This window comes from Typopeltis vanoorti, chromosome 7 (assembly GCF_054136105.1).
Source record: "Typopeltis vanoorti isolate ZY-2024b chromosome 7, IOZ_Tvanoo_1.0, whole genome shotgun sequence".
Classification (NCBI taxonomy): Eukaryota; Metazoa; Arthropoda; class Arachnida; order Uropygi; family Thelyphonidae; genus Typopeltis; species Typopeltis vanoorti.
Genome location: NC_143555.1, coordinates 137,298,586 through 137,318,576, shown reverse-complemented (window position 1 = coordinate 137,318,576; position 19,991 = coordinate 137,298,586). Strand labels below are relative to the sequence as shown.

Here is a 19,991-nt window from a genome sequence, read left to right as displayed (position 1 = left end):
TACTAATATATTAATGTTGTCACCTTCTAATAACTACTATTTCTGCTGGTATTCTATCTGGACCTAAGGCTTTACCATTTTTAGCTGAGTTTAGTGCACATTCTACCTCTGATCTTAGAATGCATGGACCTTCCATATGTTGATAAGTATTTTCTGGGTTCTGTCTGTTATCAGTAAAGAGTTCTTCTATATATTTCACCCATTCTTGTATTTGTCATCCTTTTCGGATATTATTTCTCTCTTTTTGTTTCGAAGGATACATAATTGTTTTTTCTTAAATATACCTGAGGTCTCTTTCAGCTTTTTATGTATATTAAAATTGTCATGCTTTTCCTGTAGAATTTCTATTTCTTTACATTTTTCATTCATCCAGCTTTCTTTTGCTTCTTTGATCTTGTGTTTAATAATTTTCTGAAACTCTGTATATTTTGTTGGAGTATGGTTTTTATATGATCTGCGTTGATCCATGAGTATCTTATTCGGCTTTAAAACAATGTGGGATTCGATATCCCCTTAATTTAAATATTTTTGCATCACCGAAGTGAAGCCTTTTTGCTCTTTATTTCAGTAATTTATATGTGTGCACCTTATTAACAACTCTTATAGTATGGTATAAAGCTCTTATCATTATAAACTTGGTATTTTTCTGGTATACCTACTCACTGATGAGACCTCAAAAAAGATTGAAACTGGTCTAGGTAGTGACCCCCCCCTCTCTTATTATAAAACAACATACATCTTCTAGGAGATGTGTTTTACGTTAGGGGCAAAATATTAAGAATAGTGATCTGAGCTTACTCCAACCTTTACTATGAGTTGCCCTGGCATTGCACTATCTCCTATTTTGCTTACGCTTGGACTCGCCGATCTTTTATAGTTGCTATTTTCGGCATGAAATGCTTTGATTCCTATCTTTGAGTTTCTTATTCGGCTTTAAAACAATGTGGGAGTCAACATCCCCTTAATTTAAATATTTTTGCATCGCCGAAGTGAAGCCTTTTGGCTCTTTATTTCAGTAAAATTATTTAATTAAATATTCAACATTTAATTAAACAATTTAATTAATTAAATTCTAGCCATAGGGAAAATTATTTGCAACCCAATAGTTGAATTAACATCTCATTTGGAAGTGTTTTTGTTTGATGTTTATTATTACTGTCATGTCATGATAATTTTATTTTATTTTTTCAAGTTCTTTCAACGCAATGGACAAGCTTATCCGATTTGCAATGAGGATGGTTTATTAGTCGAAATAACCCAAGGCAGCCATAAGGTAGCATGCAGTATAGTGCTTGGTGGTACTAATCCAGGTGATGCTAATAAAGCCCATGTTCACTTTAGCGTTCGTCGTGCAGGAGAATACCGCATATCTGTACTTATTGGCATGGTCCACATTAGGGGTAGTCCTTTCATTAAGCACTTTAATCCAGGTATATCTCATAGTGCAAAATTAGTTTACATTTTGGAAGGGAACAAGATGGAGAATGGGATAATCTTTTTTTTTTTATTAAGAATAATTATTAAATATTTGCTTTTTTTAAAGCAATATTATGATACACTTGTAATTATTGTAGTGTCATATTGTGTAAATTCAGTATGCACATAAAAAAAAAAAAAATACGTTAACTTACATCAATGAACCCTTTATTAATGAAACACTCTACCTGATGGATTCTCTTGCGAAAATACATTGGTACACAGTATATAAAAATAAAAAATAAAAAAGTAAACTGCTTTTCTTTGAAATGTGGGACTTAATGTGAATCTTATCCAAGAAAGACTATCAGCTCATAGTAGGTTAGCATCACTATCGTGGGTTGGATAAAGGTTAGATAATCTGGAAATTATGCTCTGAAAACAAAACATTAAACTATTTCAAACCATTAGGATTTTATTAAAGCAGGATAATGGTTTCACACCAAGTAATGATGTTTACCAACAACTTACATTCACAAAACATCCATGCCCATAGTGGGATTGGAACCAACAGCCTGTTGGGTGGGGAGTGGAGAGAGATAATCAGGGCAGTTGCACCTTTTGCTTTTAAAATATCTGGAGAAAATTTTATTATTAATATTATATTGGCATTCCAGGGAGTTGGACTAATTGGACAGGAGTCTTATTTTATGCCATACAAACAATGCTTGAATACTTTATTGACCTTCTCCTTAGAAACATTCCTCAAACATGTACTCATGATATAAAGAACATGTAACCACCAAATTCCTTCCCCCAGTGTGAGCCAACTGTCCTGCTTATCAGAAGCCTGAAGTTACTTGAGAAAGTTCCATGTTGATTTGTACATCAGGGTTTTCAGATTACGTAAGATAATAAATAAAAAAATAAAATAAATAAAAACAATTGGAAAACCCTTAGCTTGCTCTTGGTACAAATATGTTATACGTTTGTAATCTTTCATGGATGGGAAACGCAAAAAAAATTATAAACGTTATTTCAGATTTCATTTTGTCTCTCATAGAGCATCATCATGGGTAAGCAAAATCAGTTGAATATTGGAGACAAATTATTGTTGCAATTGAGGTTTGACTTATATAATAGAACTTCAATACTTTTGGTGTGCATTCATATTTGAAAAGAAAGAAAGTAAAAGAAAGGATTCATATTTGAAAATCCTGCTGTGAAGCAGATTCATATGATTGCATTTTTTCCCTTTCTAAATGGATAATAGCTTGTGAGAATTTGGAAAATAAAGGAGCACTATATATTCCCCAAGTGAAGTATATTGTTATTATTATAACTGCAAGTAAAAGAAAAACTGTACACGGCAGAATGATTTTAAGGAATGCTGATGGTAAGGAGGTCACTGAATCAGTAGATATAGTAGAATTACTGAGTGAGCACTTTGCAAGAGTAAATCATCCAGGAGGTGACATTGAAAGAATGAAGGAACCATTAGTTTATACAGGAATTGTGGTGAATGAAGTGGAGGTGAATTGTCTATTACAGAACCTTAATGTGAATACATCTGTGGGATTGGATGGTATACCAGCATGGGTCTTACGTGAAGCGGCTAAAGAATTATCAGTGCCCTTGACCATGTTGTTTAATCTGAGTCTCGGGTTTGGTTTAGTCCCGAAGGTGTGGAAAGAGGGGAAAATAGTTCCACTGCATAAAGGAGGATCCAAGACTACTGTTGCAAATTACCGACCAATCAGCATATCAGGAGTCGTTGTCAAGGTCTTGGCGAAAGTAGTCGATGGAAAAATACAGGAATGGATTGATGAAAATGAGATACTGTATGGGGGACAGCATGGCTTTGTGAAGGGTAGATCATGCCTCAGTAACTTGCTCAAGTTTTATAACACAGTGACGGCTGAACTGGACAAGGGTAATGGGTTTACAGTGATACTTCTGGACCTGGCAAAGGCCTTTAACAGGATACCACACGGTATTCTAATCCGTAAACTGCAACATATAGGAATGGATATAGGATTGGTGAGATGGGCAGGTGGGTGGTTGATGGAGAGATAACAGAGAGTAGTTTATTCAGGAGTAGAGTCCATAAGACGGCCTGTGACTAGTAGTGTGCCGCAAGGATCTGTTCTTGGACCACTGCTGTTTAATTTGTTCATTAATGATATAGGGAAAGCTCTAAGAGGAATGGTTCATTTGTTTGCCAATGATACAAAATTGGGTAAGGCAATAGTGAATGCAGAAGATGTCAAAATCTTGCAGGATGATTTGGATAGATTGGAGGTCTGGGCTAAGGAGAATGGATGTCAATTTAATGTGACAAAATGTAAGGTTATGCATTTTGGGGGGAAAAGATTAGCAGCAGTATACCAAATTGGTGGAACTGTACTCCAGGAGATTGAGGCCAGGGACTTGGGAGTGTTGGTGGACATGCAGATGAAGTTTAGGGGGCACATTGCAAAAGTGGCTAAATCAGCTCATCAAATCACTTGGTTGTTGAAGAATACTTTGATGAGCAGATACAAGGAAGTTATTGTTCCTCTGTACCGAGCCTTGATAAGACCTCATCTCGATTACTGTGCCGAGATTTGGTCACCTAGGTTTCTTCTTGATGGGGAGGGAGGTTGAGAGGATCCAGAGGCGAGTGACTAAGATGATAGCAGGTCAATGGAATGAAACTTATGAGAACAGGTTGAGGATTTGTGGGTTGCAGAAATTGGTTGATAGGCAGAGGAGGGAGATATGATTGAGACATTCAAGTTTCTGAAGGGTTTCTATAGGATTAATTCAGAGGATATTTTTGAGATCAGGACTGGTGGTGGGAGGACTAGGGAACGTCTATGGAAGCTGGGCAAGGGTGTGGTTAGTAAATGTGTTAGAGCTGGGTTCTTTACTTTTAGAGCGGTAAATGAGTAGAATAAGCTGCCAGAGTCTGTGGTGGGTGCTATGACAGTGAATGAGTTCAAGGCAAGGTGTGATAGATACTCTGTGAATGTCGAATAGTTGTGTGGACATGATGTTTAGGGCCTCCCTTGATGAGTCTAAGGACTCCTTGGAGTCGCCTGTGATAATAATAATATTAATTGTTATTATTAAGAGAGACCTCCAGGGAGTCAGAGGCTCATTGAGGAAGGCCACGTACTACATACCAGCTGTAATACTTATTTTTGAATTCATTCATACTGCTTGCACTCACAACATCCAATGGCAATCCATTCCAATCATGCACCATCCTATGAGAGAAAAATCTAGTCCTCACCCCTTCTTAGTGGTATTCATTTTTAGCTTCAAAGGATGCCCTCTTGTCCTTCCTCCATCAATTGAAGTCCTGTATGACCCTCTCAGAAGTTTATAGGTCTCAATCATATCACCCCTCTTTCGCCTGTTTGCTAGTTTCTACAGTCTACAAATTCCCAATCTGTCTTCATAATCAGTATTCCACAATCATGATAGCATTTTTAACACTCTCCTTTGCACTCTTTCCAATATATCAGAATCACAATGAAAACCAGAAGACTAGACCTACGCACAATAGTCAAAGTGAGGTATTATCAAGGCCTTTTAAAGAGGCAAAATGATATCCTTATCTTTACATGTGAGCATTCATCTCAGCATTGCAATTATTTTTCTAGTTGTATTTGGAATCTTTGCCACATGGCTCCTGAACTTCAACTTCCTATCTACTAACACTCCAAGATCCCTAGTCTCATCAGTTTCTTCTAGCCTAATCCCACCAATATAATACGACATTGAATATCTAATCACACCGAAGTGAATGACTTTACATTGAACTGACATCCATTTTCCCATGCCCACAATTCCATTCTATTTCATCAGTTTCCAATGTCCACAATTTCATCAGTCCCTATTGCTGAATTCTTATTCTGTTTCTGCAACAGCTCTAGTACCTTGTCCTCATACACCTGCATTTCTTCATCCAGTTAAGAAGTATCAGTGAGCTCGGTGTTGCGTACACCAGGTTATATCCTAAATTTATAACAAATTTCAATAAACAGTCAGAAATTTTACAAAATATGTAAGTTAGTTCTCCTTTTCTGTTGCCAGTTTTTAAGGAAACAAAAAAATCCTCTTCACATGATAAAAATATCACTCACATTATGTCAACTGCTATAATGTCAATTTGCCCTTACAGAGAGTGAGTGCATCTAGTATGAATGAATTTAAGGGAACTATGATAGCTGTTTTGAGTGATTTATACTCCCTCAATGAGTCCTTGACTCCCTGGAGGTCTCAGATAATAACAATAATAATAAAAAGATCCACCACTCAATCCATCAACTACACCAACACCATCTACCACTGACCACCACCACTAGTATTTTCACAGACAATCACAAACATCCATGCTCACAACAGGATTCGAACCTGCAGCCTTTTGACTGGTGAGCGGATATGCTAATCACTCGGCCAGCCAGGCCAGCATGCTCAGGTGTTAATTTTTATACATTTCAAATCTCTCCCAGTTTGACTGATATAGGATTTGCGGCACGAACATGGAATGTTACATACTTCAGGATGTTTTTTTTTTTTTTTTTAAAGGAAGCTGCATTTAGGGGACTATATAAAATTCTGTAATGTAATGCTAAATTTTTTTTTTTAAAGGAAGCTGCATTTAGGGGACTATATAAAATTCTGTAATGCAATGCTAAATGGCCTCACCTACTCCCCGTATACGGGAATAAAAAGGCATTAGCTGATTTTTTTAAAAGAGAAACAGCCTGTGTAGCTCAGTGGTTGTGTTTGCATACCACGGCGCTTGGCCGTACGAAGGAAGACTTGGTTTCGAGTCTAGTCAGCGACTGGAGGAAATTTTTCTAAGCCCTTTTTCGACCGGTTCCCGAGTTAGTTGATCTCTGCATGGGCAAGCGGGTTTTTCATCCTGTAAACTCAAGAAAATCGACCGTAGAACCCACATTATTTCAGACATTAAAATATATTGTGTTAGGGTTAGGGACCACGAGATGGTGGCACATTTGAGCTGTCTCTCTTCACTGTGTACCGCTTAATTAGTGATAGCCTTGGGCCATCTATCTCTGATTGGTACCAGTGGAGATTGAACTGCCCGCTCAGTCTCCAACAGTTAGATAGGGCTAAATGGCCTCGCCTACTCCCCGTATACGGGAATAAAAAAGGCGTTAGCTGATTTTTTTTTTTTTTTAATGTCAACTGCATATGCAATTTTAAGGTAGCTTGTGATAAAACTTCATCTTCAAATTTTTCCAAGTATAAATTGGCAGTAGTAATCAAATGATATGTGTTATCGAGTGTAAATAGATCTCTGCAGATGGTGACAGTCTTCAATAGGAACTATGTGAATACACTACAGCTTAACTGACTAAAATATTGGTCGGTTAATTTATTATGTTCTTTTTACAAAATGAACCATATTCTCTTCTTTCTGAATTTTCTAGTGACTGTGTCCAGTGCAGTTCTTCAGAATCTTGGATAAGTATTTAGAGAGAAGGTAGGTTGGGAAACTTATGACATCTATTTTGATACAGAAGAGCCTCAGTTTTGTGTGTTTTATTGACCATATAAGGCATGATTGGCTGTTATGATTTAAGTTGTTTTTTTAGATCCAAGAAACTAGTTGTGTTTGCAATAAGACTGTTAGTCTTATTATGTGAAGACAAGTAGGATCATAATCTGTTTCTAAGTAAGTGGAAGAGTCCAACAGAACAGTAGATTTTGACATTATAGTCTCTTGTTTAAGATAACAATTGTATTTCCCATGTCCACTTTGAGGATGATGTAATTTTTTAATGTAACAGGCCCCGAGGCCTAATACAAAGATAGAAAACGATGGTGTTGTTTTTAATCGTCCCTTTTGTAATACAGTAATTTATTTAGTAAGAGCTATTAAACGAATTATTCTTCTTTCATAAAACAAACTTGTATGATAACAAAAACAATGATATCAGTTCCGTATCCTTTCTTGATATTGGCAGAGTTTTAAGACATTATTTTTAAAACAAGTTAACATAAGAACTTCTTTTAATCCATTCCACACATTACAGAATTTTATATAGTCCCCTAAATGCAGCTTCCTTTAAAAAAAAAAAACATCCTGAAGTATGTAACATTCCATGTTCGTGCAGCAAATCCTATATCAGTCAAACTGGGAGAGATTTGAAATGTATAAAAATTAACACCTGAGCATGCTGGCCGAGTGATTAGCGTATCCGCTCACCAGTCAAAAGGCTGCAGGTTCGAATCCTGCTGTGAGCATGGATGTTTGTGATTGTCTGTGAAAATACTAGTGGTGGTGTGGTGGTGGTGGTCAGTGATAGATGGTGTTGGTGTAGTTGATGGATTGAGTGGTGGATCTTTTTATTATTATTGTTATTATCTGAGACCTCCAGGGAGTCAAGGACTCATTGAGGGAGTATAAATCACTCAAAACAGCTATCATAGTTCCCTTAAATTCATTCATACTAGATGCACTCACTCTCCGTAAGGGCAAATTATTCCACTCACTCACTGCTCTCTGGGAGAAAAACCTAGCTCTTATCCCTTTCTTGACCGTGAACAAACTTAACTTCCATGGATGCCGCATGTTCTCTCTCCACCTTTCAAATAACGAAAGATTTTATCAGACAATATCCTATAACCCCCATTCAAAAGTTTATAGACCTCCATCTTTCTCCTGTTAACCAGCATCTGTAATCCACATACTCACAATCTGTCCTCATAATCTAAATCCCATAATCCGGATATAATCTTTGTAATTTTTCTTTGCACTCTTTCCATAGCTTCTTTATTCCCTTGGAATCTGGGCCAAATCTGTGCACAATAATTCAGGTGTGGTCTTATCAAAGCCTTATAAAGAGGCAAAATGACTTCCTTAGCCTTAGATGTCAAGGTTCTCTTCAACATCGCAATTATTCTCTGAGTTGTATTTACAACTTTTGCTATGTGACCCTTGAACGTTCAATTCCAATACACAAAGATCCCTTGCCTCTTCAATTTCTTGTAGCATAACTCCATTAATATAATATGCCGTTGGAACTCTAATCAAGCCAAAATGCATAAATTTACACTTACTAACATTGAATTGACAGCCATTTTCGTTTTCCCAAATTTCAAGTCTATTTAAATCATTTTGTAAGTGTTGAATATCAGTAGCATCCTTGATTTCCCTGCCTATCTTTGCACATCTGATGTTAGACCCTGCCTGATGTCGTTAATGTATATATTGAACAATAATAGCCCATTGACTGAATCCTGAGGTACACCACTGGTCACCTTAAATCTGGCAGATTCACACCTATTGTATACCACTTTTTGATATCTGTCTGCCAACCATTCCCTGATCCAAGTCAAGAGTTTATATTCTAATCCCATGTTCTCCAGTTTATGCAACAGCCTTTCGTGTGGTATCCTATCAAATGCCTTAGAAAAATCCAACATTATCATTGTGTATCCATTCCCTTTATCCAACAGAGTCGTAACTTTGTAATAAAATATGAGCAAATTGCTAAAACAGGACCTTTCTTTAGCTTCCTCATGCTGCTCCTTGAGTACAGCTTGTTTGTCTACTCATTTCTGTATGCAAGTTCTTACCAACTTCTCTAAAATCTTCATTACCACACCAGAGATACTGATAGGTCGGTAATTAGACACATCTGTTTTTGCAACATACTTGTACAGTGGGACTATTATACATTCCTTTCATTCCTATGGTATCATTCCTGAGCTGAGAACAAGTTATATAAACATATGAAAGGCCTAGTCAATTCAGCTGAACATTCCTTTAGCAAATGGGCTGATATTTCATCTGTTCTTGTAGACAAATTCTTATCCAGGTTATGCAACAGCTCTTCAATCTCATTTTCATGAAGCCATAACTCTTCATCCATTGTAGCAGTAGCACTGTGCACCATGATACATACATTCACCTGGTTGATATATTTTAGCAAAGTGAGCTCACGTACCATCTGCATTCAATAAAGTTATTCTTCCACGTTCCTTTTTTCTTTTACTTTTAACAATGAAATTTCTTTGGTTTGCCTTTTAGATTGCATGGCCAATTTCTTTTCATACTCCGATTTAGCTTTCCTCACAATACTCGTTACTTTTCTGGCCTGAGCTTTATGTATTTGATAACTCCTCTCACTCTTATTCTTACAATATTCTTTCCACATCTTCTTCTTGTGGATTTCTTGCTTAATAAGGTTGCACATCCATTTCACTCCCAACCTATTTATTCTTTGAACACTAGGGATACATTTAAACACTTTTTCAAAGATTCCCATACATTGCTGACATTTTTCCATTCAGTAACTGATACCATGGGACCAAAGATAGTATTCTTCCAAGTTGATCATAATTTCCATCTTTGTAGTTCAACATGTAACCTGTTTTAATTGGAGCATCAATACAATTAGATACTTCCCAAGAAAGTACAGTATGATCACTGTCTCCAATTGGTGGTAAAATAGCCATATTCTTGACAGAGGCCCTATGAGCAAATCCGACACTGTTTGACCTCGATTTCTTTCTTTCACATGCTGCTTAAGAAAGTTAATTCAGTAAATTGCTCTTCTTTCTTATCATGAGATTTCTCTTCTACCCAATCAATGTTTGGAAAATTAAAGTCAGTCGTAACTATCATTCGTTTGGTACCCATAAGGCTAAATTGACGATGCATTTCTTCATTACCCGCAACGGAGCCACTATATATTTCGTTCTGTTAACCTCCACTTCACACCAGATAGATTCAAACTCACTGCCACATGGGACATTGTTACCATCATCGTTTTCTTGTGTTTCTACTCTAACAGGACTTAAGTCATCTGATATTAGTAGCACTCCTCCTCCTCTATCTCTTCTGTCATTCCTATAAATAGCATATGCATTACTCTTGATCCCACTTACCACATCTGATTCTGATAGTGAGGTTTGACTAATGCCAACAATCTTAGGCCACATCATATTCAATAATGCAACAAACTCAACCCCTTTGTTTCTAATGCTCCTGGCATTCGTGTAGAGAAATAATAAATTACCACCTGGTATATTCTTATAATTAGATATGCAATCTATATGGTCTTGTTCTAAAATTTTCTGTTTTCCCTCCCCAGACTTACTTAAAAAATCCAAACCTAAAGCATATTTTTCCACTCTTTTGCCACATACATAACCATGTTCGAAGACATTCATATCTTTATCACATTTGCATACCATAGCTGAACTTTCACACATATTTTTCCCATTCCTCCCTTGATCTGGTTTCCCTGACTCTGCATTAGGTGACCAAATCTTGATCAGGATTCAGGGCTCATATTACAGGACATTTGGAACTATCTTATAAGACTATGCAACTTATCAGACCTTAGTTATTATTTATTAGTAATGGATGTTTGATAACTTACAGACACCACACAGGAAAGGCTTATTATTATTATCTAAATGGGTGCTCCATGGAGTAAAAAAAAAAAAAAAAAAATGCAGGAGACCTACACTATCTATTAACACAGTACCTACGAGGGTTGTCTGAAAAGTTCTGTCTCGACCATAGATGGCAACACTATCGGCAAGTTTTTTTTTTCCTAAGTTGGTACATCTGTCATAAGCATCCATGTGAAATTGCAAGTCATTCTATCAAGTAGTTTGTTTTATACAGCTGTCTGAAGCAAAAGTGTTGTCTGTATCCCTTGAAATGGATAAAATTGAGTATCGTGTGATTATAAAATTCTTTGTAAAAGAAGGTTTAATGCCAAAAGAAATTCTTTCGAAGTTCATAAAAGATTATGGGCCTTCATTTTCAACAATTAACAACTGGGCTACCGTGTTTAAATGTGACTGTACCAGTCTTGAAGATGATCCATATGAAGGATGCAAAAAAGTGTAGCAGCAGCACAAATCATTGATCATGTGCATGATATGGTATTGGATGACTGGCAGGTCAAAGTTCATGATTTTGTTGAGACTGTAGGCATTTCAAAAGAATCGGTAGGATATATTTTGCATGAAGAATTGCAAACGAAAAAGCTTTGCGCAAGATGGGTGCCGCGCTTGCTCATAGCAGATTAAAAACACACTCGCATGAAAATCTCTGAACAGTGCTTGGAGCATTTTTACAAGAATAAAACTGATTTTGTGCATCAATTTATTACTATAGATGAGACTTGGATTCACCATTACACAGCAGTCAAAACAGTGGACAGAAGCCGGTTGTTCAGTGCCAAAGAAGAGAAAGTCTGCTCCATCAGCAGGAAAGATCATGGCATCTGTGTTTTGGGATGCTATAGGCATTTTGTTTATTAATTATCTTGAAAAGGGTAAAACAATAACCTGGAAATTACGTTCTTTTAACCAGACTAGATGAAAAAAATTTTTGAGAAAAGACCTGGTTTGCAGAAGAAAAAATCGCATCTTTCATCAGGACAATGCACTTGCTTACAAAGGTATTTTGGCAATGGGAAAATTAAGGTATCTGCACTATGAATTGTTGGAACATCCACCCTAATCTCCAGATTTGGCTCCCTCTGACTTCTATCTCTTCCCAAAATAACTCTTCCTCGCTGGTCAGCATTTTTCTTCGAAACAAGAGGTGATTGCAGCTGTAGAGGGTTATTTTGCAGATCGTATGGAGAACCACTGCAGGGATGGGATAATGGCACTGCAGCATCTCTGGAATAAATGTATTAGTCTTAAGGGAGATGTTGAAAAATAAAAATAATTTTGAAATTATAAATTTGTTTCTTCATTATTAGGCCGAGAACTTTTCAAACCACCCTCATATGATACACCTCTTCAAACCTATGTAGCGCTCACAACCACCTCTGGCAATCCATTCCCTTCATTCACCACTCTTCAAGTAAAGAACCTAGTCTGCATACCCTTACTAAGCACACTCTTAGAAAACTTCCAAGTGTGACTCCTTGTTTACCCTCTACTCCCCATGTATTGAAAAAATTCTTTTGTTTCTATCATATCCTCTCTCTTCTGCCTGTCAACTGGACTCTGACACACCATCAGTCTATCCTCATAGAGAACATTCTACAGTCCTGCCACCAACTTCATCACTTGTCTCTGAATACTCTCCACTATCTCCCAATCCCCCAAGAAACTGTAGTGACCAAATCTTCACACAAAAATGTACAATATTCAACGTGGCCGAACATAGCCTTATAAAGAGAGATAATAACCTCCCTATCTTTTCTTCTCATTGTATTCTTCAGCATCCAAGTAATCCTGTGATCTATTTTGCTAATTCTTACTCTGACCATCACACCCAGCTCCCTAGCCTCATCAATTTCTTGTAAACTAGTACATCAACATGATATGAAGTATATAATCTTTTCATCCCGAAGTGCATTTACCTTACATTTTACAACATTAAATTGACAACCATTGTCCTTTGCCCACACTGCCAATTTGTTTAAATCATCTGTAAGATATCTGCAATGCCTTTATCAACTATTGCCCTCCCTAGTTTTGCATCAGTGGCAAACAGCTGAATATCCCCCTTCAAATCTTCTGCTATAATATTAATGTACAAAATAAAGAGTTGTGGTCCTAGTACACAGCCCTGGGGCACTCTACTAGTCGCCCTCATTTGCCTTATTCCACTCCACCATACACCACTCTTTGATGTTGGTCTATCAGCAATCCTCCCTATCCATGCCACCAGCCTCCTATCCATTCCCATTTACTCTACTTATGTAATAGTTTTCCATGCAGTATTCTGTCAGTGCCTTTACATAGTCCAATGGTATCGTGATGTGGCCATTTCCTTTATCCAATTCTGCTGTCACCTTATCATAAAATTCATGACTTATTTTTCACGGTATTAACAACACCACCACAAACACTTATATTTCGCTGATTTTCAACTCGGTATCATCAGAGCACAACACACTTATAAACGCAACAGTGAGTGAATGAAACAATATAATTGCAAAAGACAAAAGATAAAGTCCTATTTTTTTTGACGCCCTCTAATGAAAAAAAAAACAAAAAAAAACAGCAGTTATCCAGGAGTTTTTCTTAGGATAACTATCTCCCAAATTTTTGGCAAATTAATGCAACCATATTTGTTAAGGTTGGGAGAATTCTTCAAAACCATTGCTGACTCAAAAAGTAATCTTTCAGATCTATAACGACTCCTAAATAGCACATTCGTTTTCCTCCGTCTAATCCTGTGTGAAGGAGTGTCCAAAGCGTGGTCTGCTAATCCCGACTTGCCATAGTAACTCTGGACTTTAGTAACTTTGGACACTCCTTCACACAGGATTAGATTTGGCTTCTTATGTGTTTAGTACCGATCTTTAACTCTGGTGATATTGAGTTGGGGTGTGTTTTCAGATTTGTTCCAGTAGCTTACTTTTCGCTGTTCGCCCTGGATCCCTGGCGAAAACAATGGCGGCCTTGTTTAACTGGGCGATGCCCCAGCTGGCATGAAATTTTGTCATGTTGTACCATCATTTCATATCTTGGTTTAAGCAAATAAGAATACAATTTGGTCAGCTAAATCCCAAATTGCCAGCCTATCCTCGTTCGTTCAGTATCCATGCAGATACCCAACAGGGTGCACCACAAGAAGGTGAGGATGGACATTAGGTCAGAAGCATTGGTCGGTTCTCTGCATTCCTTTAAAGGCTATGTGGAGGTGTCCTCTCAGTTATACAGCTTTGACTCTTAAGCAGTAGCCATAGTATTCAACACAAAATACGAGGCTAATCTTCTTGAATGTATTTGAATAGAATGGAAAACTGGACAGTGAGACTTATTTGTGCCTATGGTCCCACAGAAGGTTCTACTAAGGTAGAAGTGGAGGAATTTTTTTAGGCAACTGACACAATGAAAAAGGAAAAGTTGGTCCTTGTAGGGGATCTAAATAGAGCAGGAAATGATTATCAGACATACAAAAATGTTCTGGGAAAATTTGGAGAAAAGAGCAAAGCTAATAATAATGGAAAATACCTGTTGGATTTCCATATTCTGCTCAGGATATGGACTGGTTATTACTAACACCATATTTTCCAACATAAAAATGTGCACAACATGTGAATTTGTGTACATTTTTGAGAGAAGAGGCAAGGAATAAGAAAAGTCTTATTGACTATGTTATTGTTGATAGTGATGTTTTCTCCCTGGTGCAGGACACCAGAGTGTACAGAGGATTTGAAATTGGAAGTGATCACTATTTAGTCTTGAGTAGGATAAAATTGAATTTTATATTGAAACGAATAACATCTAAGAAAGTTTTAAAGCGAATAAAAGTCAAGCAGCTCTCAGATGTGAACTGTAGACTAAAATACACAAAGATTATTGAAAAAATAATGAAAGAGTTTCAGAACAGGAACCAAACCTTAGAGATTCAGTGGCAAGCCTTGAAGACAACCCTGATTGATTTAGCCAGAGAGGCATGTGGTGAGGTTGTCTGCAAGAATAGAAAAATCAGAACTCCATGGTGGACACAGGAAGTTAAAGAGGCAGTGAAGGAAAAGAAGAATGCATATCAAAAGTTCCTGGTAAATAAGTCAGCTTGTGCTCTTAGAGAATACAGAGACAAATGTAAGAAAGCTAAACACTGTGTAAAATTAGCTAAACAAAAGTCATGGGAGGACTTTGGAAAGAACATAGAAAATAAATAATAGAGTGCTGTAAAATGCTGTAAAAGGAGTTAGAGATGATAAAGGTGACATAAAAATGGAAGAAAAAGATATCCTTGAAGTATGGAGTAATTACTTCAAAAAATCGCTAAATGAAACAAGCAGTGATAGCACAGTGGTAAAAAAACACTCAAGAGACATACAGCAGGAATACACATCTATACTTGATGTAGAAAAAGCCATCAAAGGCTTGAAATGTGAAAATGCAGCTGGGGTAGATGATATTTGACCAGAAATGCTGAAGTATGGTGTTTGAATTTGAACTTACAGTGGATTCACTGCATAGTTCAGAAGGCCTGGACAGAGGGACGAATTCCTGATGATTGGTGTAGAGCTCTCATAGTACCCATATGTAAAAAGGGAAATAAAACTGAATGTGACAATTACAGAGGTATTTCGCTACCGAGTGTTCCTGGTAAGATCTATGCAAGTAAACTTGAGAAACGGTTGAGAAGAATTGTGGAAGAAAAGCTTGGTGAAGAACAAGCTGGATTCAGGCCAAATAGAGGCTGTCAGGATCAGATCTTCTCTTTATGACAAATAGTTGGGAAATCATGGGAATATAACAAAGATCTGTATTTTAGCTTTGTCGATCTGGAAAAGGCATATGACAAGGTGCTAAGAGAGAAGCTATTCAATACGCTACAGTTATATGGCATTAATAGGGCATTATATCAAGCAATATTTAGTCTTTATGTGAGTTGTAAGTCACAGTTAGAATTGAAGGAAGTACAGGAAGATGGTTTAATGTTAAATCTGGTGTGAGACAAGGATGTACATTATACCCTCTGTTATTCATTAATTATATATATATCACATTATGAAGGAAAGTGGTATTAAACATGATATCAAAATTGGAGATGTTAATGTCAGCTCTTTGCTTTATGCGGACGATGTTATACTTATAAATGAATCCCCTATAAGTCTGCAAGATTCCCTGACTAATTGAATAACTGTTGTAAATAGATATGGTATGAAGGTCAGCAATAAAAAGACAATGAAAATAGGCAGAACAATTGAAAATGTCAACTGCATTGTGAACAGAGAACCTGTGGAACAAGTAAACCATTTCAGCTATTTAGGCACAATTTTTGTTGAAGATGGTAAATTAAATCGGCAGTAGACAACAGAATGAACAAAGCTGGAATGGTAGGAAGTCAATTGAATAGATTCATATGGAGTAAGAGAGAAATTAGTCAGAACACTAAATTAGCTGTATATAAGACGGTGTTCAAACCAGTTTTAACTTATGGATCTGAGAGCTGGGTCAGAAGTAAAACACTTGATCAAAGACTAGAGACCACAGATATGAGAGTCCTGAGAAAGATTGGCGCCACGTGAACATATGGCATCAATGGCAATATGATATTAAAAACGAGGATATTAGGAAAGAACTTGACATTGTCAGCATCCAGGAATGCGTTAGCAGAGCTAATCTCAGGTGGTATGGTCACCTAAACAGAATGGGCAAAGAAAGATTAGCAAAACAAGTGTTCTCGACCAGGTTGGCAGGAAAACGACCCAGAGCAAGACCAAGATATAGGTGGATTGATACGGTACAAAGTGCCTTAGATGATAGAAATATAAGATCTGATAATGTTGGAGTCTTGACAAGTAACAGACTGATATGGAGGAATATTGTAGATAGGAAGTTAGTAATGATGTAAATTTTTCAAGTAGCACTATCATATCTTGTACACCCCCTTGAGGGTACTTGGCAGTTGATGATGATGATGATGAAATTACGAAAATGTGTGTAATAAAACCGCTGCAGAAAGTCACTTCACGCGACAAAAGAACCAATTACAGTGTGATTAGTGTGATCACGTTATAATCATTTGGCAAACATGTTTTGTGAACGGTGAACTCATTTATGTCTGCTAAATTACTACAGTGTTTTTCCAACATATGATGGCCTATTTGTCAAAATTTGTTAAAAATAACAAGAAATTATCAACAAAAAACAACCTGTTTTTATTTAATTATGAGCATATCTTGGCTAAAAGCATTTTAAAATTAACAGGGTGTTAATTTTTGCATGTGAACGTACGGACCGGAATTTTTGTCCATTAAATCCAAAGTCTGTTAAATCGAGGGTTTATGTAATGGAACTATCTTACCCTCTTTCCTTTCCTATGGAACCTTGCCAGTGCTGAGCCTTAGATTAAACAACTTTGTCAGAGACACTGCCAGTTCACTTGCACATTCTTGTAGCACTTGAACTGACATACTGTCCAGGCCCACTGTGTTATTTACATTGATATTTTTCAATATACTGAGTAATTCGAGTTCTTCAACCTCAAATCTCACATCAGTCTCTGTCGTGTCAGTAACTGCAAAGTCACCACCTGGATGATTGCAAAGTGATCACTTAGTAACTGAAATATTTCTTTTACTTCTGTCACTTTCTTACCATTAGCATTTAGTAAAATTATCTTTTCATAATCATTCTTTCTCTTACTTGCTACATAGCAAAAAAAAACTCTTTTGCTATGCATAGTAATTTTCTCTAATTTGATTTAGCCTTCCTTACCATACTAGTTACCCTTCTTGTTTGTGTTTTGTATTGTTCACAGGCATGCTGATCACCTTGGTGTTTATATTTCTTCCACAATGCTTTCTTTTTTGCAGCTCCCGCTTTATATTGCTAGTCATCTTTAATCCCTGCTCAGTTTATTCTCCTCACCCTTGGTATGCACTATGATACTGCCTTGCTCAAACAATCCTTGACTGCTTCCCACGTGCTAATGGCATTCATTCTATGTAGTTTCTTATGCCATGGCACCGTTCCAAGTAGACGCCCCCCCTAAGTTTGTCATAATCGCCGGCTTTGTAGTTCTGCATAAACCCTTTCTTGACTGAAATTTTCTCCTGTTGAGCAATCTCTCAGGATAACTACATGATTACATTCTCTGATCTATTAATAACTGCATAAATTGCATTTCTATTTTGCCATTTGCCTTTTCATCCTTCCAATCTATATGCCAATAATAATTTAAGTCTCCCATGATAATTGCTCGGCCTGCACTCATTCTGCTGATGCATGTTGTCCGCATGATCTTCTGGATCCGTAGGACTGTAGCAGCAACCAAGAATATATTTTCTCCTGTTGGCCTCTATCTGACATCAGACATCCTCAATGAGCCATTTCCATCAGATCTACAATCCTCCTTAACTTCTATTTTTGTTGGTTGAAGTTCTTCCTATCATTAATAATACCCCTCTTCCTGTCCTATTTCCTCTGTTGTCTTTTGTGAAAATACAATATTCATTACATTCCACCATCCCAGTAATTACATCATTCCTTGACAACAGGTCTTGCTGATGCCAATAATTTTTGGTCAGGTCAAGCTGAACAATGCCAATAATTACCCGTTCATAATGTCATTACCTGCACATTCAGATTTGAAACCTGGGAAACTGCATCCAGCTCTTTATAATCATTCCTGCACTCATACTTATCTAAACTAGGAATCAAGCATTGTTAGACACATGCTTGATTCCTCCCCTCCCCCCCATATCTCTAGTTTCCATGATATTTGCACTTCCAAACTCTCATTGAACATTTCTTTCTCTAAGTATCTAACTTCAAACTGTTCAAGTGCAGTCCATCAAGCATATACAGGTCCTTTCATCCATCATATTCACTCCATACGTTTATAAACCGCACACCATTCCTCTGGCACAATCTTTTCATTGACCCATTGGCAATTATGTCCCTTCTCAATTCTGTCCTGTCATAGGCTGAGGCTGGAGACTCACAATCTTTACTTTCTTATTCTTCATTTTTTCTTCTTCTAACAACTCTTTCATACCTTCTCTCATTGAGTATTTAATCAAGTTGGGGAAGCAAAGATGGAATTCAGAAGATAAGATTTGTAGGGATATCTTGGAGGAAATGAGGGATCTGGTGATGTTAGTGGTTAAGGACCTGAAATTCATTGTATAAGGCTTTGATCAGAACACATGTGGATTACTGTACACAGATTTGGTCACCTGGTTTAGAAAAGGATGAAGAGATGTTGGAAATGGTTCATAGACAATTCACTTAGGTGATTTCTAGTCTCTGGAATGTTGAGTATGAATACAGGTTTAGAGAATACAATTTGACGAGTCTAGTGGATAGAAGGAGGAGCAGACATGATCGAGACATATAAGTTGGTAAGGAGTTATTATCTGATTAATGTGAATTCGATTTTTCGTAGAATGGGTGGAGACAGTGGGGAAACAAGAGCTCACACTGTTTCCAGGTGAGCCTTGGAAACAGCATATGGAGTGTGTGTGTGAACAAGGGAATGAATGAGGAGTAGGTTGTTTGTGTTTGAGAGTGGCTAGAATGCATTTGCCAAAAGTGTTACTTGACTGTGACAGGCCCTGTCACAGTGCATGCGCAAGCACGTGTTCGTACATGCACATGTTTTTCTTGCCAGTTTACCTATTTTGTGGAAGGAAAAAACCCATTCTACTTCTGTCTGAGAGCAGCACAACTTTCCTTCAGTTGCAAAGCCCTAAAAAGGGGGGGAGGGCATCCCCCCTTTATATCACATCCTAGATGAGATATAAACTCATGTCTCCCCAACCAAAGGATATTGTGATGGGACTACAGATTTTTAAAATTGAAAAGGGGTGTTACCAGTCTCATATGTAGGTGATAGAGTTCCACATCTCAAAACAAGCAAACACCAGTCAGAAGAACACATGCAATTTACATCCATGATACACAATGAAATAGGATTAACTGTTCTATCATAAGCTTTATCAGGTTTCAATGCTAAGTTACTTGAATATGACACAAAAAAGAATGTTGAGAGCCAGCCTAGCTCTCCAGCTAAAATGCTGCAGGTTCGAATCCTGCCATGGGCATTGTTGTTTGCGATTGTCTGTAAAAATACTAGTGGTGATGGTCAAAGGTAG

At 37.2% G+C, this 19,991-nt stretch overlaps 1 protein-coding gene across 4 annotated transcripts in view; it reads left to right on the top strand.

Moving 5' to 3' along the window:
* The window catches only part of LOC150105111 (apoptosis-resistant E3 ubiquitin protein ligase 1), a 377,933-nt gene that overhangs the window by 155,600 nt on the left and 202,342 nt on the right, over positions 1 to 19,991 (top strand). For all 4 annotated transcript variants that reach the window (XM_090395495.1, XM_090395494.1, XM_090395496.1 and 1 more), the window contains one exon: positions 1,193 to 1,430. In XM_090395495.1, the coding sequence (XP_090251621.1) occupies positions 1,193 to 1,430 (238 nt within the window). The remainder of the gene's footprint in view (positions 1 to 1,192; positions 1,431 to 19,991) is intronic.